General features: G+C 31.5%; 1 protein-coding gene across 8 annotated transcripts in view; it reads left to right on the top strand.

Annotated features, from left to right (window-relative positions):
* The window catches only part of VPS13B (vacuolar protein sorting 13 homolog B), a 1,055,144-nt gene that overhangs the window by 257,073 nt on the left and 775,416 nt on the right, over positions 1–22,655 (top strand). For all 8 annotated transcript variants that reach the window (XM_056820764.1, XM_056820763.1, XM_056820760.1 and 5 more), the window contains 2 exons: positions 19,609–19,743; positions 20,788–20,961. In XM_056820764.1, the coding sequence (XP_056676742.1) occupies positions 19,609–19,743; positions 20,788–20,961 (309 nt within the window). The remainder of the gene's footprint in view (positions 1–19,608; positions 19,744–20,787; positions 20,962–22,655) is intronic.

Raw genomic sequence — 22,655 nt, 5'->3', positions numbered from 1 at the left:
TTGGATAAATGATACATATCCTCTTTTGTTGGTTGGTTCATTTAGCTTTAGGTTGAATCCAATTTATGAGTTCTGAAATGTGAAAGATATATCTATCTATCTATCTATCTATCTATCTATCTATCTATCTATCTATATACATATATCTATCTATATATATATATAGTTACTTAACTTTAAAGCTTTGGTCTAACTATTTTTCAAGTACACTTAATTTTTAACAGGTTGAAAGTTTTTAACATAAGACATGAATTCAAATTGTAGATTTGGCCAATATGCTTGCAAATTTGTTCTAGAAAGAAATAGTATGATATATTCCAAAAATAATCGTTTCCCAAATATCTAGGAACATATGAATTTCAGCATTATATCACAGTACTTTAAGATAAACATAGAATATTCCATATTTTGTTATTTTGTGTTTTTCTCAATTTTCCTTGCAAATGAAGAAAAAACTATTGAGGCCTAGGGACTGGAATTACACTGATATAGTTAGGACATTGATTATATACTTAATAGTTTTTCTTCAGTTTCTTCTTTCTTTCCTTAACTATAGTATTGTATCTATTTTTAGTAGGTGTTTGGGTCCACTATTACTCCCTTAGTATTTGATTTAGTCAATTTCTACTATTTAGAAATTATAATCTTGTACCACTAATTAAAGTTTAGTTTTTTTCATCGAATTAATTAGAAATGTAATTCTTTTAAGGAAATATTTTTCAATAAAAGTTTACATTTTACTTTGATGTAGTTACACAAAATGAATTAATGTTGTATATGTTATCACATACCTTATTTTTAAAACATCTTACATTTCATCTTTTATTTCACTTATAAATCACTTTTCCTTTGTAGTGTTTCATATAAATGTAGCAGTATAAGGGAGGGGTTCTAAATGTTCATGAGAACTAATGCTGAATTTCTGGTTTACAAACCTTTTAGGATGCTTTCAGAGTAAAGCAATTGGCATTCTTCATTCAAGCTATACATTTGAGTCATATGAATACATAGAAGTTAGATGTAGTTAACATATAAGTATATCTTTATAATGTTTTGGTCCTTCTGTATTGTGTGCTATGTTATGAATGGTTTCTCATTTAATCCCATACATTTTTTTAAAGCTCTTTCTTTTTGTTGTAGAACCAATACTGAGCATTGTTTCCAAGGCAGAAAAGTGAAAAGGGCTAGGCAATGGGGTTTAAGTGACTTGCTCAGATGAAGCTAGGAAGTGTCTAGGGGCAGGTTTGAATCCAGGTCCTACCAACTCCAAACTTGACTCTCTAGTCACTAAATTACAGTGTCCTGTTAGTTAGAATAGATCATTAATCTCATTCTTAATATAAATATACACAATTTGCTAGTCATCATTATTGTTATTTGAAATAGTACTACTATACTTATACATATATAATATAAAAATTAGATGCATTTTAAATATTTATCTGTATCTGGAGTGAGAACAACACTCCATGTCCTCAGAACACAGCCTGTCTACAACTTAGTTGCTCTGGGTCTCTTACAATTCTTTGATTTCTTAAAGTGTCTTTCCTGTGGTCACAGAGATAGTGTCATTTTAAAATCTAACTCAGCTCATAGAAATGTGTTCTCTTCATTCAGAGGTATATGAATGCCCTATCAGTATTTATGAATTACCATGTAATATAACAGAAGTATATGTGCAATTTTTTCCTGGCTTAATTGTCCTTTTTATAATTTAGTTTGATTTAGAAAGAAGCATTGATTTACAGAGACCTTATATTGCTCATTGTTTCTAGTCCCAAAAACATGAATGTAGACTTTGGGAGAAATTTTGTGTAAAGAAGTTAAATGATCACATATAAAACACCCAAATAGCTTTTCTTTGAGGCTGACATGAGTGATTCCATAAATAGTTCAGCTAAATCACCTTGTTGAAAACAAATTGAAGGAGAAATTCCGAGAGACTGATAGAGTTCCAATAAGCATGTGCAATGTAGATGATAGAGAGGATGTTGAATTGGAAATGAAGGAATCCTTCCTTGGTGAGGGAGAATAGGAAATCTGAACTCTTAGTGTAGTCCATTTTTTTCCATAAAAATATTTTGAAGAAAGAACTAAACCCCAATTTATATAGTTCCAAGAGGACATACTCTTTTATTCTCATGAATGATTATATTCCATCCCTTGCTTGGTTCCTTAGTGCCAGGGCCGACCCTCTTCTAGGAAGGTATCACTTCAAACACTGCTGCCGCCACTGCAGGTTGCAAACACATGATTGAAGGCTTCTAGCACTCAGTTCATGCCCAGATGGCTTTCAATAACTATAGCCAGTAATTTCTTCAAATTGCTCAGTTTATCAGCAGCACATGTCATCAATCCTGAAGTGGTTGCTCAAGTCAAACTGCAGAATCTTGAGCTTACAGACGCAGCTGCAAACAGGTGAACAGGCAGAAAGTAATTTGTGCAGCTTGGTGGCTGTCAGACGAAAGACAGACAATCTGTGTTTAAAACAGATTGCAGGCCTAGCTTGGGCCAGACAAAAGAGATTTCTCCAACTGCAAATAATTCCAAGGTTAACATATTTTCCTTTCTGCCATTAGGTGATTTGTTAAAATTGGAAACAATGAACATTATAAATCTACACAGAAACTAGAGACAAGATGAAAGGGAAAAGCAGATCACTAAATGGGTTTACATTCTCCTTTTCCAAAGAGGTACAACTGGCATTCATATAAACTGCTTTCTCACAAATTTAGCCAAGTAATAAAATAATTCTTTGAAACTCACAAGAATAAGTTGTGCCCTTATGTGAACATGTCCTCAAGCTGCTGTGATGTAAGAAAGCCTAGCGATAGAAAGAATAAAGCACAGATAAGTGTTAGAAATGTTTGGTATAAACATTTTTGATTCAAAGAGTTGAAAAAAGTAATTTACTTCTCAGATAAGTATGCTAAACTTGTATTTATTTGTACTTTTGAAATTTATAATTTTCCTTCTTTGTTAAAATGATTTCTCTAAATATAAACGTGCTTTGAATCACAATGCTGATCTACTCTAAAAAGAAGCTTGTATTAGGTCACAAGTTTCAATATTAAGTTGAAAGGTATAGAGAAGTTTTTTTGTGTAGAAAAAATTCTTAGAACAATTAAGCAGTTTATCCTTTTATTTTTGGTTTTTTAATTCTACTCTTTGAGTATATTAAAAAGTACTATCCAAGGATTAAGGCTGTGAAATAATTTAATCAAGGATCTCTAAACTGATCATTTTTATCAGAATAACATGAATCATCATAGTATTATCAACCAGTATTAGACTATATAACTACATGGCCAAAAAATTAATAAGCAGGAAAGAAAGATCATATTACGTTACCTTGATGAGTACCTCACAGAAGACTAATGAAAGAGTGAGTTGTGAGGTCAATTGAAGTTTATATAGCCCATGAGAAGTAAAAGGTTTAGACCTTTTGTGTTCATATTGACCAAAATACCAGTGATTTGAAGAACAAATATAATTGTGTGTTTGATAAATCTTTATTTGGCATCAATATTTGGCAGGTTTTTTTAAAGTTCTCTGTCATATAGTAATTCTAAAAACTTGATGGATAGAGCCTCATTGCTTTGCCATTAGTTGCCTTTTTAATAATGTTGTAAACACCTTTCCTCTACCCCCACCCTCCTTTCATGTGCACATGATCATTTTTCCTTTTAATTCTAGTCTTGCCTCTTGACTGCAAGAGCCCTGAAAGGGGCAGAGGAAACACTTTGCAGCAACTAATTGGGGCCCATTTTGGGGCTGAAAATGCCTGGGATGAAATAACAGTAAAGCTGTGGTTAGAGTTACCACCTTTATGGTCATAGTTCATATCTTTCTTTTGTTTTAAGATTTGAAAAACATTCTTTTCATGACCTCTCTGAAGTACCTCAAATGATATGTCACAGAATTATCAAACTCAGATTTTTTGATTCTTTTGCTCTTTCTATTGTTCTAGCTTCTTGGTTGTTGACCCGAATAGTTTGTCTTGGAGACTTCACTGATAATATCTGTTATCTAGAAAGGGCCTTGTTTTAATTTTACTTTTGCAGCTTATAATTTTCCTGATATTTTAGTTTTTGATGGCAATCCCTTTGAGGGTCCTAGGTTCTCTTTTCTAAAAATTTTCTTTTTCCAACTAGATTTTTTAAAATTCCTACAGGTTATGCACTATACTTCATACCCTCTATCTCATAAGATCTGCCTTACACATTCTATATGTTTAGTTAATGCTTATTGATTGAATACTGATAGCAGACAGTTTCTCTCATGCTGTTGCTCTTTTATTTCATATGCAGGGAGGGTTCAGTTTGGCAGTGTACCACCAAGGGGCAGCATGGAGCTGTTGCCTTACCTTTACTTTTTATCTTTTAAATAGGTGATATGAATATGTAGATAAGAAGCATAATAATATGAATGTTTATAGTTTTTATCCTTACCTGACCCTCTTCTTTCCTTCCATCAAGCTGTGGGTGCTACACTTTACCTAGATTTGTATCTGGCAGAGTACAGCAGTATTTTGTACACAGTAGAGAGTTAATAAGTGTTTGTTCATTTAAATCAATCTCACTTTAAGATCATTTCCATTCATACTTGTTAAGTTATTAAGGCCATGACTAGAATTTTTTTGTCCAAAATAGGGTTTAGACTATTTTAAAGCAAAATCTATTTTCATTCCTTTTTTAACCTCCAAGAGCCAAAATTTTAGCTCAATTTTTGTTTTCTGGGGTAATCCCAATAATTTTTAACAGCTAATTGCTCACTCACAAAGGTAGCTAAGGTGGCGTCTTGGTATTCTCATTAGCATGGAGTGGGTAAAGAGTGTTCAATCACGAACTCTACAAATTTTTTCACCTCTGAAAAATATACATTAGTTTTTGTTACTAACTATAATTAATACTCATACATATAATGGTAATATCCTCATAAAAGATTGTTTTAATTTGACTTGTTGAATAAAGCGAATACTTTATTTGAAGGGGAAGGGGAAGAAGCCCTCATGCAGGTTGCTGTCTACAGTCCAAATTACTGATCAGAGAGTCTTTATATGCATTGGTAATGTGCTGTACAATATAAGCTGAAATATATTCCACAAGGGAGGAAAACGGAATACGTTACATACACTGTTCCTGAGTGCAATGAATATAAAACTCCATTACTCACTGTAGGCAGGTGCTTTTTATAGGAGGCTTTAAAGAAATATAAAACTGCTGGTGAAATGATTGGTTTGTACAGATACCACTTAGCTTCCAGTGCTTTGACCAGATAAAAAGGCTAAAAATGTTTCTGCAAACATTTCTTTAATGATTCAGGGATTAAAGGTTAATATCCTCCTGGTGTAAGAAAGTGTCAATCTAGACACACTACAGTATATGAAAATTTCTGGTAACTTGGTAATGAAAATAGATTATGTTTAAGGAAGGAAACAAAGGTTTATTTATGTTTTCCTTTGCGTACTAACATGTAATGCTATTTATCACTATTATTTAAATTGCATATATAAAATTTAACATTACTTTGGGAAATTCCCAAATTTTTGTCATTTTGCAACTCCTGTTTTCAGTGAGCATAAAGAATTTTATTAAGTCATTTAAACTTGCTGGTTTTTTCAAGGTTCAGTAATCCTTTTATACTATTAGCTCAGAATTACAAGTGATTTTGGAAAATAATTAAACTGCATCTAACCCATCCAAAAGTATTTATATGTCTTCTCTTACACATTTGCTACTATTAACCTTTTTTCTACTGTTACTGTCCCAAAGGTAGAATAAACATGGATTGTTGGTTGACAAATGATCAGTTTTTCTATAAAATTATTCTCAGATATTTAATAGAAGAGGAATAATAAAGCAAAGTTAAAAAATTAATTTAAGTTCTTCTTACAGTTTCATATTCAGCTTATACTGATTTTTTTTAAGGGTTTGAACTTGTGAGCTAGTGGTTATTTTCATAGCTGCACTGGGGACTGTGCAATGATCTGGAAAAGTTGATTTTCTCTAGGGTACTTGAGTATTTTGAAAGAGTGTGGATATCCTCCATGAAGTAGTCACCTTGTGTTTTTCTCTTGGTATCAACAAAGTAGTTATTTAATTATGATGCTCAGCATGCCTACTATATTAATTAGTGCTAGTCTAGTAAAAGTGAGCAACTATTATAATTATCACAAACAGAAAACCATTTGGATGTTTTATTGAATAGGACAAGGAGAAGAGAAATTTGTTCTTTAGTCTGAAGAAACTTCTTGGAGTTGATATGACTTGTTGAGATTGTTTAAGAGATACTGAGATTTGGAAAAGGAAAAGAGAGTCATTTCTGAATTTGGTTCTACTTTGGTAAAGGTAGGAGTGATATTATTAAGAAAAAAACTCTCAAGTAGGTGGGATTGATATAAAAGGAGAGGACGCATCTGTGTACTTTTAGAAGACAAAAACTCTTCACTGTTGTGTTGATTAATTTGTACAGTTTTTATGGGGTGGAACATAGGGATTGAATTTGTGACTTCATCGGTACTAGTAACTCCTGGTTGAGGAAACTCTCCCTGCCATTTTAGTACAACTCTTTCTCTTTAATTTACAGTCTGAGAGTGTTACAGAAGAATATGGAGAATCTAAAAAATACTTCTCTCTTCACATTTTAAGTTTTTCATCTCTCTCAAAAGTGACATATTACATATTCTGGACATTGATTGGGGTTCTTAAATATTTCTAATTCATTTTGCTCTAAAATATTATCACTGTTTAAAATATTCTTCTACTTTCTTCTTCCCTCTTCACCAGTTCATAAAGACCTTCTCAATATACTCTGAAATTTTCCATTTATAATTTTTATAGTATAGTATCCTTCCATTATATTCATATACCACATTTTATTTAGCAAGTCCCCAAGAAAAAGATATCCACTTGCTTTACAAGTTTTGGCTAACATGAAAAGGGTTAAATTTTTTTTAAACTTGTATATTTCTCCTTTTTCTTAATTTTATTTGTGTTATCCCTAGGAATAGAATAGCTTGGTCAAAGAGTATGCATACTTTGGTAACTTTCTAGGCATAGCTTAGGCATTTGTTTTGTAGAATTGTTGAACCAATTCATAGATTTACCAGCAGTGTAGCAATATACTTGTTTTCCCATTAGCCTCTATGACCTCTGTCATTTTACTTTTTTGTCATCTTTGCCTGTCTCATTGGTGTCAAGATTTAACCTTGGCACTGTTTTTAATTTGCATTTCTTGAATTATTAGTGATTTATAGTAGTGTTGTCAAACTCAAATAATTTGACCTACCCATTAACAGGTATTGTTTCTCCAAATAGCTGAAGCTGGCTTTATTTTTACAAAGAATGTTTAATAGGTAGGTTAATAGTGTCCTTGAATGAAATCTTCGAAGATGCACTCCTTTGTATTTTATATATTTCAATGTTATTTTCAATAATCTCATTTTTTTTTCTGTATATTTTTAGTTGTTGTTTTGGTAGGAATGCTGATAATTTATATGGATTTAGCTATTGCACTTTGCAACTTTGCTTAAGTTTTTAATTATTTAATTTAAATCATATTCCTCCCCTTTGAAATGCTATAGATGTATCCCTGAAACTCTGGCATGTTATCTCATTGTCATTTTTAATGACATTTTCTATGGTTTCTTTTGCTCTTTGATTCAGTTATTCCTTAGAATTTCATCATTTAGTTGCCAGTTTTGTTCTTTAAAGGCAATTATTGACCATAGTTTAATTTCATTATCACCAATAATGATGTGTAATAGATTTCTGCTTTTTCACATTTTGGGGGGAAGAGGTCTTTAATGTGCTAATATGTGGTCTATTTTTGTGAAGGTTCCATATACAGGTTTTTCAAATGTATTTATTCTTCTGCAAAACTTCTATGGCATCCCCTCCCTGTTACTTTGTATTTCATTGAAAAAATTAAGGCCATTTGCCAGAAGTGCTCTCTTATCCCCTTTTCCTCATATAATATTCATTATTTGCTTTCCCCTACAATCTTTTTCTTCACTTCTGTCTGTTATAGACAAAAGAGTGGTTACCATAAACTGTGACCGTGAAAATATGGGTTTCAAGACTATGAATTTCCCAAACTGTAAAGATAATTTTTAGCGTCTTGATTTTATATCGAAAATAAGCGGTCACCATGGGAAAAATTCCCAAATATGAAATACCCAAGTCAGCTGGGTTTTATGGAGATTTTAATTAATATAAATGAAGGAATTAAGGGAAGGGAGAGAGACAGAGTAAGAGGAAATAATAGGAAATAGGTTCTCTTTAAGAGAGAACCTAAGTCAGTCTCTAATCACTCACCACAAGATCTTTCCAAGCAAAACTCTAGTGTTCAGAGAGACTCTCCAGTTCAGCTCCTGAGCTCAACTAAGTTCAGCCACTGAGAGACCTCCAATTCAGCTTCCTAAGCTCCTTTTAAAGAGAATTTTCTCCTATGTCACCTCCCCTAAATTTTCACATCTACCAATCACAGTATACATTTTCCAAAGGACTGACCATTCTTAGTTTTTAGTTCTCACCTTCTCTGGGTAAATTATATCTTCTGAGTAAGTTCACACCTCTTTGCCCCTTGCAAGTTGACCTTCATAGGTACTTAGCACCCTTTTGTATTAGATCTAAAAATAGACCTAGCTTAAGGGCTTTTGCCTCACTATAAGTATGTTAAGTACTTTTTCATTGTTCAGTAAGGAGTTTACAACTTTATCTTCAGCTTAAGATATGCCTAAATATGGGTGGAGTAATGTAAAGTTCTCACATACTTTCCTGATTAAGTACCTCCATTGTTTAAATGGGAATAGCCTTAACCAAATGTTTTAAGGTAGAGTTTGAGCAGTTTTAAGATTCACATGTCTCAGATGAAGGTATGACTCTTTTCCATTCTGACCCTATCTTCTAGTTTGTCCTCTCTTTCCTCTCAGTATTCATCAGTCTTTCCTGGTCTACTGTCTTGAGGACTTGCCAATCATGCTTATGCACTAAGCATTACTTCCATTGCAACACTACTGATTGCTTTCTTGCTGCCTACAAGCATACCCATGTTTCTACCATCTTTAAAAAAATTTCTCTTGAACCATCCATCCCTTTTAGCTAAAATCTATGCCTCTATTAATTTTACTTTCATTCCTTTCTCTTTTGTAAAATTAAAATTTATTTTTTAAAAGAAAATATACCTTTTTTTCCTCCCACCTCTCCTTACCTCCCATTGAAAAGTTGAGAAAAACAAAAATTCCCTTTATAAACATGAATAGTCAAGCAAAAACACACAACTACCACTATGCCACTGCCAAATTCCCACTTTAATAATGTCAAATGAAACAAAGAATTTTTGTAATCATTTTTTTATCAGGAGATAGAAAGTTTGTTTCATCATTAAACCTCTGAAAATAATGCTTAGTTATTATATCAATCAGGATTCCTAAATATTTTAAAGTTTTTTTGCACTATCTATCTATCTATCTATCTATCTATCTATCTATCTATCATTTATTTTTATATAAATCTTCCCTATCTTCTCTGAAACCATCCTGTTCAAACTCCTAACTTTTAGTACATTAATATTCCACCCCCATTTATGTATGCCAGACCTTATTTACCTATTCCCAACTTGATGGACATCTCCTCAGTTTCCAATTGTCTAACCCTGAAAAAGAGCCATTATTAATATTTTGTATGTGTGGATCATTTTCTTTTTTTAATCTATTTGGTATACAGATATAGGTGTGTTATTTCTTTATTAAAGTGTATATACAATTTAATTGGATTTTAGAAATGGTTCCAAATTGCTTTTCAGAATTGACAGACCAGTTAACAGTTTCATTTAGTAGTGAAATTAGTCAATGTACTTGTTTTCCTATAGTCCCAACATTATCTACCATTTCCATTTTTTTTTAATCAGCATTACCAATCAGTGATATGTGGTGGGACCTCAGAGTTGTTTTAATTTGCATTTCTTTAATTATTAATTATTTGGAGTGTTTTTTAAAAATGTGAATATGAATAGCTTGGACTTCTGAAAACTGCATATTTGTATCTTTTGACCATCAATTGGCAAATGATTCTTATTAGAAATTTGATTCATTTTCCCATATATCTTAGAAAACAATACCTTTATTAAACAAAACTTTCTTTAAAGATCATCCCTCTACCGGCTTTTCTTCTATTTTTAGCTGCATTAATTTTTTTGTGCTGAAACATTTAAATTTTATATAGTCAAAATTGGCTATTACTTTCTATGATTCTCTTTTAACTTTTGTTTGATTATGAGTTCTTTGACATCTGAAAGGTAATTTCTTTTTTGCTTCTATAATTTACTTGTGATGTCTCCCTTCATGTCTGTCATGTGCCCATTTAGAATTTATTTTGATGTACATATTAAGGTGTTGGTTTAGACTCAATTTCTGCCCAGTTATTTTCCAGTTTCCCTAATAGTTTTCTCTCAAATTTATATGTTTCTGCCTATGCTTATTTCCTTAGCCCCCCCCCTTATTTATTATAGCTACAATTTCTAGTACCATATTGCCTTTTAATGGTGATAAGTGATATCTTTATTTTATTCCTGATATACTTGGAAAGGTCTCATGTTTAACTCTATTACAAATAATGGTACTTTTTGTTTTTTGATAGATACTTCTTATGATATGAAGGAAAGTTCCATTTATTCTTATCTTTTCTAGTTATTTTAAGAGAAATGGGTGTTGTACCTTATCAGAAAGATTTTCTTAGTTTATTGATATAATCATATGATTTCTCTTTGTTGAATTTATATAATTACAGAGCCTACGTGGTCATGGTGTATAATTTTCTGATATATCTCTCAAGTTTCTTTGCTAACATTTTATGTAAACATTTGCCTCAGTTTTTGCAATGATATTCATCTACAATTTTCTTTCTTTGTTTTAACTCCCTCCTGACTTATATATTAAGTCTATTCATATTATAGAAAGAATTTGGTAGTACTCCTTTTTCATTCTCCCCCTCCCAAGATTATGGAGCAGAGAAATTAATTGTCTTTTAAATTCTTTCCTAAGTCAATATTATTCTGGACTTTTTCTTTGAGAGTCCTTTTGCTTGGACAATTTTTTTTTGAGATTGAGTTATTGAGAACTCATGTTTTGTTAATATAGACTTTTTCCATTTCATGAATATTCATCTCATTTAGATTGGAAAATGTGCATATTATTTGGAGACATTGTTCCTAGTAATTTCTTTTATTTTTCTTAGTTGTATAAATTATTTTTTTCACATTTTATACTGGTTATTTGGTTTTCTTTCTCTTTAAAAATAAGTTATATCAATAACTATCAATATTACATGTAATATTGATATCAATATCAATATAATATCAATTATATTGCTCTTTTAAAAACCATATCCTAGTTTCATTGTTAATATTGTTTTATTTTCATTTTTGATAGTCTCCATTTTTATTTTTAGGATTAAAATTTTTGTGTCAGGGATTTTTTTATTAGTGTGCTAGGCATTCTAGTTATATTTCTTATTAGTTGATCTCTTTTTCTTTATTACTTATTAAAATATTTGGTGATATACAATTTTCTTTAAGGACTGCTTTGACTGTCTCAGACTTTTTTTTTTTTTGATGTCTCATTGTTGTCATTATGATGAAATGATTGTTTCTATGATTTTTTTGACCTACCCATTCTTTATGTTTAAGTTATTTAGTCTCCCAATTTTTTTTATTGGCTCTTCATTGGATATAATTTTTATTTCATTGTGACCCACAAAAGGTGCATTTAATATTTCTGCTTTTTAGCATTTGTAGAGGTTTTATACTTTAATAATACATAGTCATTTTCTTAATGTGTATATTCTTTTTTATATCCATTCACTAATCTGTGTTTATCATAGCTAACTTTTCTCAAATTATGTTTAGATGTTTCAGTTTTGGGAGTTTATTAAGTTTAGATTTATTCCAGTCTGAGATGGGATAAACTGAGGCCCCTTACTTAGTTTTACTGCCCATTTCTCCCTGTAACTCATTTAACTTTTTCTCTAATTATTTTTGATCTTATGCCAGTTGGTATATATATATTTCATATTATTTTTAATCATCTGTGATACTCTTCACAAAATGTAGTTTCCTTTTTCATATATTTAATTAATTGTATTTTAGTATTACTTTTTCTGAGATTATGATTATCATCTCTTTTTTTCTTCAGCTGAAGCATCAGTTTTGTTCCAGCCCTATATTTGAACTCTTTGTCCATCTTTCTCTTTTCATGCCTGTGTCTTGAAAAAAAAAAATAACTATTGTTGATTATGCTTTCTAATCCATTCTTAAATTCTCTATTTTATACCTGAATTCATTCTATTCTCATTCATATAATTGATTGTTAAATGTGTATTTCCCTCTTCTTAGAATTTTTCTTTTACAAACTTTACTATTTACTATATTTGTATTTCTCTTTTCCTTTCTATGTTTTCTTTCCTGTCTGTATAAGGAAGATGGTCTTAAAGAAGAAGGAAAGTGCTTAGGTATAGGATTCTATGTTTGGTGTAATATGCATCTCTTCCTCTATCCCTCTCTTCCTCACTTGAATCCTAATTAGAGGTTTTTATCCATTTGCTCTTGATTTTTAACCCTCATGTTTTCTTCATCCTCTCACTTTCCTTTCTTATTTCACCATGATAATAATAGAATTATCAGCAGACCCTTTATCTAATTAGATTCACTCTGTTACCTCTAATGAGGACTTTTATGGGGGATCCATGTGTCGTCTCCCCTTATTAGAATGTAATCATTTTGTTCTAATTCTTTTTCATTTCTCTTTCACGTTTACTTTTATGTTTCTCTTGATTCCTGTAAATATATTTTATATAAAATTCTATGTAATTCTTTCATTTTCATTGTGAATGGTTAGAAATCCTCTATTTTATTGAAGATCCATTTTTTTTTTCCCCACCTGGAGGTTTATGTTTAGTTTAATGGGTAAGATAGTCATGGTTCTTATTCTTATTCTTATTCTTATTCTTATTCTTATTCTTATTCTTATTCTTATTCTTATTCTTATTCTTATTCTTATTCTTATTCTTATTCTTATTCTTATTCTTATTCTTATTCTTATTCTTAATGAAGCCTGCCCAATCTTACCTGACTGGGATGATGGCTCCTCAGTACTTGCATTCTTTCTTTCTTGCAGTTTGTGGTGTTTTTTTCTTTTATATAGAAGCTCTCTATTTTGGCTATACATACATATATGCATGTGTGTGTGTGTGTGTGTGTGTATTTTTTTCCTGTAGTTTTTTTCAGGTGTTAATCAGTAGATTTCTTTCTTTTTTCACTATGCCCCTTAGTTCTAAGAGATGCAGATATTTTTCTTTTATCATATCTTCGAAATATGATGTCTGAGTTCTCTTTTTGTTATGGATATCATATAGCCCAGTGATACTTAATTTATCTTTTAATCTTTTTTCCATGTTATTTGTTTTAACTATGGTGAGAGACTATACATTTTCTTAAAATTTCCAGGTTAACTTTGTTTTAATGTTAATTGTTTTCTTTTGGAGTAAGTTTCTATTTGTTTCATTTCTTAATTTTAGAGCATATTTTTCTCAAGTAAGATTTTAAACTCCATTCTTAGAATTTAAGTATCAACCTTGACTCTTCACTCTTATCTTCCCTTTTCAGTCTGTTGCTATATCCTTTACTTTCTACCTTTTTAGCATCTTGGGTTTATTGATCCTATCACCTCTCATAGCTTACTACTCTTGTCTGGGCCCTCCAGTACCTCACACTTGACTATTGCATTAACCTGTCTGTTTGTTTTTTTCCCGGCTATCTGAAGTTATATAGCCATTTTAGTCCTGTCTTCACTTGAATCTCACAGTGATTTCCCTTAAGCACATGTCTAACTTCCTTACCAGATCCTCCTCTTCTCCACCCCTTTTCCATTTTACAAATTTCCAGTGACATACTGTTATATCAAGGATAAAATGTAAAATCCCCATTTCGAGTTCAAAACTTTTCCTAACCTGTTCCCCTCCTCCATTTCCAGTGTTTTTACACTTAATTCTACATCACATACTCTACAGTCTTAGGAGACTGCCTTCTGTCTCTGGACCATGTACCTTTTCACTACTTGTCTCCTTTTCCTGCTTTGCTCTTCCTTTGTTGTCACCTCCTTGCTTTTCCCTCAAATCTTAGCAAAAACCCTACCTTCTATAAAAGACTTTTCTTAAAGCTAGTGCCTTTTCTTTAATATTTCCTCCAGCTAATACTGCATATATATTGTTTGTATAAGTTTTCAGACATTTTAAAATGTGATTTCCAGAATAGAGCTATTTTTTTTAATGAACCTCAGTGCATTGAATGGTACTTTTCCTATAGTAGAAACTTAGTAATTGCTTATTGACTTGAGGTAACCTGAATTCTCTAGAATACTCAGGCTTTCTGGTTCTTCTCTCTGTGTATGAAATTATCTTAAACAATTCATCCCACACTGTTGTGTCTTGGCTCACAAAGCTTTGTGGGAGGCAGGGTGGAGGAACGTAGGATGCACCATAGCATTCTGGTCTACCCTCTGACCTCTGACCACCAATAACATGGGGGACCAGGGCCTAATGTGGGCTTTATAGCACAATTCCAACAAACTCCCACTTATCTTTGAAGCATCTGAGAAGGAACCTTACCAGAATAGTAGCAACAGACAGATCTTGGTAACTGGTTGCATATGGAATGGGGATAGGAGTGAGAGAATGAAGAGTTGATGTTATTATTTATGTGTCTTACCTGGAGATCAAATTATTTGTAGGTGTCATTTTCATTCTTTGTTGCAGTTTGACCTTCAGATTCAAGCTTACACCTCTGTCTTCTTTCATATTCATTAAGAATTTATCCTTATTGAGTCCAAATGATATTTTGATTTTTTTCCTTCAGTGAAGCTATATAGCTTGATTTCATCATATTCATCAGGTGATTAATCAAATATTTTGGTCCAATTTCTTCTAAAGGTCATGTTTCATTCTTTTTTGAACAGATGAAAATGGATTTGCAAATAGGCAGGACCAGAGTTTGCCCAAATCTGGATATTGTTGTCATTTTATTACTATTATTATTTACATTATTATAGTCTGTAAGTAGCTTGTTGGTACTTAAGAAGACCTTAGAAACAACCCAGAATGGTTAAATGACCAAACAGAGAAGTTATGCCTTTCTTGCTGTACCAGGTCTAGACGCGAAATAACTGATTTCTTTTCCTAATTAGTACCTACTTATAGATTCTCTCTCTTATTGCTTCTTGTTTAATATTCCAGTGTATCTTTTATTTTATCTGTAATGGTACTGTTTCTAGTATAAATAACAACTCTCTCTTTTACTTCTTAATTCCTGTCTCTGTACTTTCATTGTTTAAATTTAAAGGATCAGTTTAACACACTAGAGCTGTTTCTCATCTTATAGCATCACTTACTTTAATGGCCTATTTATAATTTTTATATACTAAAATGTGCGTAGATAAACATATGTGTATGTTTATGTACATATGCATACTTATTTACTTGGAGGTATATGTATGTTTATGGATAAATACACACACACACACACACACACACACACACACACACACACACACACACATATATATTATATATGAATGAATGGCTTTCTTTTTTTATATAGACCGATGGGGTTGGGACTGATTTTCTGGAAAGTTAACCAAAGCATAAATTACAGGTTATCATTTGTCTTAAGTACCAATATTTTATAAATCTTTGATTGATTAAGGAACTTCTTTATGTTTCTTACTTTATAGTGTTCAAAGTCTAAGGAAGGAACATTCTTTACAACCATTTAAAATGGGCCACTAAACAGTCAATCTTAGTCACTAAGCACTTAATGTATTCAGTCACTTAAGCACCTATTCCTGTATCAAGCAGGGATTTCAAAGAAAGACAAAAGACAATCCCTGCTTTCAAGGACTTAGAAAACATTCTGTTGGAAGAGAAATCAACTATGTACAAATAACACATGTGAGACAAATTGGAGCAGATCAATAGAGAAAAGATACTAACATTAAAAAAAATATTTTCAGTTCCAAGTTTTGTCCTTTTCTTTACCCCCTTCTTTACCATTTATGAAGGCAAGAAATATACTATCTACTATGTATATATGAATATATTTACATATAATTATGTTAAATTTATGGTTGGTTTGACTGAATAATTAAATTGGTGGTCACCAGGGATTTAATTTCTAAATCCCAAAATGAATTACTCAAGTAAATGGAATTTATGGTAGTTTATTTTTACAATAGTATAAGAGTTAAAATTTAGGGAAACTGAGGCAGGTAGAAATTAGTTTCTCTCTTCAAGGAGTATTATATTTTAGAGTTTTATTAAAGGTTGAGAATTTAAGAAAAATACAAGTAAGAAAGGCATGTGCCAGGTGGGCCATGAGGCCCAATTAAATTTCACTCACTTCATGAGACGCTTCTCTACTTGCCAGCAGAGACAGGAAGAGAAGAGCCCCCGCCTACGGCAAAGACCCTTTAAATCATAATTTGTTCTCGGCTCAGGTGAGAATTCAGTGAGATTAGAAAGCATTCTGGGGAAGTGGAGCAAGGACTTCTAGGGATTGAAGTCCTGGATTCAAGTCTCCATTTTTACAATAGAGGGAAGATATTAAGGAAGAGAGAAAAGGGGAGAGAGAGGGAGAGAATGCTCAGGCTCTCTCTGAACCAGTTAGAAATACTAAGGCACCAGTCAGGGGAAAGGAGTCTCAAAACAATGGAGGTTCACACCTCCAGAAAGGGCAAGGAACTAAATCAGCCTTCACATTCACCAAAGTGATTGTCTAAAAGGAAAGCAGACTGAGGTCTCCTGCATGACCACCTCAGGGGTCCAGTTCTACAGCCAAGTGTCTTCACTCCAAGTCTGAGTGTCTGTCTTCCAGTCTCTCCTCAAGTGTCTGTTTTCCTCCAGCTCTGATTGACTGTCTATCTTCCAGTCCAACACCGAGTGACTGATCATCTGTGTGTCTCTGTTTCCACTATTTAAAGACCTTTTTCTCTTGTGTCACCTCCCCTAAATTTTACATGTACCCATCACAGCAGACACTCCTCTCTAGGACTGCCTACTCTTTCACACGTGGGTCACAGACTTTCCACTCAATGTATGAAATGAGTGTTCATACCTTTCTGTTGTTAGTTCATACCTTTTTGTAGTTCTTACCTTTTTGTGGTTAAAATGGGTAGATCTACTTTAAATACTGGGTTTACACTTTGGGGATTAAAATCTAAAAATATGCAGGGTATTACAGTTTAATCTCCACAGTAAATGAAGAGCTAAGTACCTTTATTGTTACAATCAGCGGAGAGCTAAATCCAATCTTCACAATTTTGTAACATATAATTATACATATGTTTATATATATATGAAATTATAAAAACATAATTTTGGCTTTAGCTATGGAGAATAAAGAAAATCAAGAAAAATTAAAAATTAAAAAAACAACTTCATTTTGGTCTCAGAATCCATTAATTCCCTCTCTGATGTAAATAGCATTTTTCATTATGAGTCCTTTTGATTTGTAACGATTAGAGTAGCTGTCTTTCACATTTGATCATTGTTATAATATTGTTATTATTGTGTACTATGTCCTCCTAATTCTCCCCTCTTTACTTTGCATCAGTTCAAATAAGTCTTCTCAGGTTTTTCTAAAATCATTTCCCATCTCGTTTTTAAAGTACATAGTATTCTATCATAATCACTTAATACAGCTTATTCAGCAATCCCCAAGCTATTAACTACTGAGCATGACAGAAATTATGATTAATGATCATAAATGAAGATAATGAAATTATTCTTATCTTTAATATGTCCCAGTTTCAGCTTTAAAATCCTGATTGTAATATAAAGCCTTTGAGACAAACAAATTTATTCATCTGTTTAAAGGAATTGGAAAGATGAATGAGCTCTATAGATTGTTTTATATATATATATATACCCTGAACATTGCCATTCACTTCCATCAAGTTTGATATTTGCATTTATAGGTGTCATTGGGGGTATTTAAACAGCTGTTTTATCATGGGGAAAGTTGAATGTTTAATTGTATATTATTTCATTCTCTTAAGGCCATGCTGAAGCTTCAGACAATGCATTCTATGATGCTTAGTCTTGAAAAAGAATAGAAAATGTATTATAAATGAAAACAATCACTATTCCAGATTTAGAAATTTGGCTGCCCATTTTGAACTAAGTTATTGGAAGACATTTTGTTGCTAGAAATAATGCCAGAGTAACAAGACCTGAATTCAAATTTTCACTGTGCTACTAATTCTACACAGGACCATTGAGCTTTTCTGGACTTTAGTTCCTTGTCTATAAAACAAAGTAATTGAAATAGATGTTCTGTAAGATCTATTCTACCCATAAATCTATGGTTTTATGATTTGGCAAATGAAAGAAACACTTTAGATTCAACAAATGAAATCGATGCTTAGGAAGTAAAGGACATGATTTTTAACATGATATGTAGTTGTGACTAATAATTAAAAGTTTATTTAGTGATTCTGTTAGTTATTAACAACAATCTGTGATATATATATATATATATATATATATTTATATATGACTAGTATGAGGCAAGAGGAAGAAAGAAAGGGAGCTGTATCAGCTGTATATTTATTCTTAAGTGTATACATAAGTGAATAATACATATATTAATGGACTTTTCAGTTGATTTAATGGCCTCTCCTCTTCTCTCTCAACCTTAATCCTATCCATAATTTGAGACCTGTTTCAAATCCTGTCTAGCTTTTCTCTCTGACAGGTCTTGCTACCTTTCCTCAAATCCTATAATACTTCTAAATTGCAGACTTCTTGAGGATAAGTATCCATATCCAATAGAATGTCAGCTTCCTGAGAGAAGGTATTATATTGTATTTATCTTTACAGCTAAAGTTTAGGAAAGTAGCAGGATTTAATAGGCATTTAATAAATATTGAATTGTTTTAAAAGTTAAGACTTCAAAAAGTAATCCCCCATTTATCACTTTCTTGGCATTCACTAAATACTTATTGGTTGGTTAGTTGAAATATAATCTTTCTTATATTATTTTGGAAGAATATATAACTACTTCAATTATTCATATGTAGATTATTTGAAAATTCTGCTTTGTCATAGTTTCATATACTTCAAAACTACTGTTAGGGAATCTGTGCTTTTGCCTTTGTGAAATAATTCTACTTAAAATCTAAATGAAATTAATTAGGAAAATAAATGTTGTACCTCCCAGTTTATATTATAAACATCAAAGTCATACCTAAATATTATTTAAATCATCTATTTCTGAATAACTGTGCATCTGCTTTTTTACATTATCTTGGTAGTTGATTATATATATATATATATATATATATATATATATATATACACATATAGTAATTGCAGATCATATATTTTAAAATTGCATTCTCTCACCTCCTAAACACCAAACTATGAAATGTAGCACAAATATTATAAGAACATCCGAAGCAGATAATTAAAGCATAATTAAGTTTAAATGGCTTGGTGAAGGAATATAAAAATTATTTAAATTCAACCAGCTAGTACATTTGCAGTTTTCTTTTATTAGGTGTGAAATCTAAGAATCCCTTGCCAACTCTTGAGGGCTCAATCCAGAATGTTGAATTGAAGTACTGCAGCACATCATTGGTCAAATGTGCCTCTGGGACCGTGGGATCAATAAAAATTTGTGCCAAAGCCCCAGGTATGTGCAGCTGGACCATGTAAAACTTTATTGCCTGTATAGGAGAATTGGCCTTGCTTTTTACAAGGAGCGTTACTGAAACAAGAATTTATTCATTGTTCCTATGAATCAGAGGGTTTTTAAATTTTTATTTCTCTTTTTTCCTTTTTATTTTGCCAGGATGATGCTACTTGGCTTAACAAATTAATTTTTTTATTTAAAAAATTTTGTTTATAAAGGTTGATTTTGAAGAGAATTAAAGATTTTAAAAGAGTTTCTTGAAAGTTTATACATTTTCTACATATAAATGTAAGTTTGCATGAATAATCACATGCAGATACATAAATATATGCAGTATATCTCTCTATATAGTTGGAAAACACTTGAAGACCCTTTTTTCCCCCTTAGTGGAATGGTTGGAAGGAAAAGTTTATTACAGATTATTAATTGTAACCTGCCAATATGATATATGAGAAACCTTTAAGAAATAATCTACATGGAGAAGCTAATTAATTTTCTTATCATCCTTTATCATTTTTTACATTTGATTTATACTTAACTATGTTTGTTAAAATTTCACTTTTGAGTTATGAAATATATTTATACTAAATATTTGCTGTAAAGTCTGACTCTTAGGTTGGGGAAGAGGAATCCTGGGGACAACTGATAATGTAAATAACAAAAAAAATTAAAACCTCATTTAAAAATGCAAAAAATAGACATATATTAGTTAAATTCTCTTGATATTTGTTAACTTTGGTTTATAGATTTTATGAAATTCTTTAGTTATCTTATTTCCAATAATTTGAGAAATATACTTTTTTAAATGAATTGTAATTTGGATATTCAGTTTAGTATTATTTAGTTCAGAATATTAGCTTGTCTCACATAGTTGCACAAAGATCAGTGCTGCATATTATGGATGATGAATATAATGGATACAAATTCTAGTCATTCTGCTGCTATCTATAACTTGATTCTAAGATATATTTAAATATGATTTAATTACATATTTAGGGGGAAAGTGTTTGTAATTTAAAAGTTAACACTGATATTTTTATTTAGGTGAGAATGGGAAAGAAAAACTGATTCCCTTAATTCAGGGCCCTTCTGACACCAAAGACCTCCACAACAGCAAGTGGCTCAATGAAAGTAGAAAGCCAGAATCTCTCTTAGCCCCGGATTTGATAACCTTTACAATGCAAATTCCTCAATCTGTGGACTACTGTCATAACTCAGGTAAGTGCAAAAAATTCTATTCATATTCTTGTCATTTTGCAATTTCGAGCAGAACTCATTTGTGTGCATCTTCATGAATCTGTCCATTAAAGTGTAAAACCTCAGTTATTCCCTTTGAAAATAAAAATGAATAACTTTATCACTATTTTTACTCCTTCATGAGTTGGGATCATTTTAGACAAATAAATTTGTCTTTCTGAACCAAGTCCTCAACAGGCACCCCACACCCCCTGGTTGAGAGAAGTGTAGGATTCTATGGGTGTGTGTATTTTCTCTGTCTCTTTCTCTATTATTCTCTGTGCCTCTTTCTCTAACCCTACTCCTCCTCCCAACCAACATCAATTTTAATTGAAATCAGTGTTCTTAGGAAATAGTGCATTTCTGATTTCTTTAGAGATTTTAAAAAATATACATAGGCTGCATGGAAACTTGTTGGGAATGCGGTAGAGAGGGTTCTTGTTCAGTTTTTGATTATATATTAAGTGGCCTCCCAGCACTGAGATGCCACGATTTAACTGGTCAAGATAATTCAAATAACATTTTGATATTTTTATCAATAACTTATAACTATCCATTCTTATCTATTTTATATAGTTCCCATTAGTTCCTGTTAACCTAAAAGGAAATTAAAAATATAATAATTATACTATTATAGATGTTCCTTTATGGAATTTTATTATTTTATTGGGGAAAATTCAAAACCGTGACTGTTTGTGGTATGTTTAGTTAGGAATAATTCTAAATTTTGAATGTGAACATTTGATTGGAATTTGGGAAATGATCCTTTAGTTCAACTTGGATTTTTAAAGTTTTTTTTTTTAATGATATGTATCTTTCTTTCGTACCATAATGATTGTGGAACTTTGTATTATATGACAATACATGTAAAACATATATTACTTGCTGTCTTGGAGAGGTGGGAGAAGTGGAGAGGAAGGAGAGGATATGTATTACAAAAAGAAAACAATTGGAATATGTTTTTCTTAAAGCTAGGTTTGGTTACATAAAGGATAGAGCACTAGACTTGAATTCACAAAGAAGATAGAGACCTGTTTCAAACATTTACAAGCTTGTCCATGTGACCATGGGTAAATCACTTTAACTTCTTTTAGTTTTAAACTCTTTACCTCTAACATGTGGATAATAATAACACTTATCTAATAGAGTTGTTGGGAATATTAAATTATATATATGCAAAGTTTTGTAAATCTTAAAATGCTGAATAAAAATTATCTTATTCTATTATAATTATCCTCATCATTATTACTATACCTGACATAAGAGTGTCCAGTTTAAAATTTCTATATAACATATAACAAGACTCTCATTTACACTTTAGGGCTTCATTATATGGTTTATAGTGTTCATATTTATTATTTTTAATCATATTAAAATAATTTTTATTTTATGATTTTGTTAGATTTAAATAGATATATGTACGACAGATGTTATGAAAGGAATTCAGCATAGGATGAGCAATTTCACTTTGACTATGGAACTTTAAAAAAAAGAGTGTCTTAATTAACCAAAACCCCCCACAGCAATCAGAGTTGACTTAGTTTTTTAGTGAGTAGTAAAATAACCATCAGGTGAGCTGTTCAATGAATTTCCCCCAGGGCTTCTGGAATTTTTTAGGATAGGTAGTAGAATACACAGTACTATATGAATTGAGTAGCTTAAGAGCTGAAGTTGAG

The sequence above is a fragment of the Monodelphis domestica genome, chromosome 3 (genome assembly GCF_027887165.1).
Source record: "Monodelphis domestica isolate mMonDom1 chromosome 3, mMonDom1.pri, whole genome shotgun sequence".
Taxonomy (NCBI): Eukaryota; Metazoa; Chordata; class Mammalia; order Didelphimorphia; family Didelphidae; genus Monodelphis; species Monodelphis domestica.
This window is presented reverse-complemented; position numbering and strand designations above follow the sequence as displayed.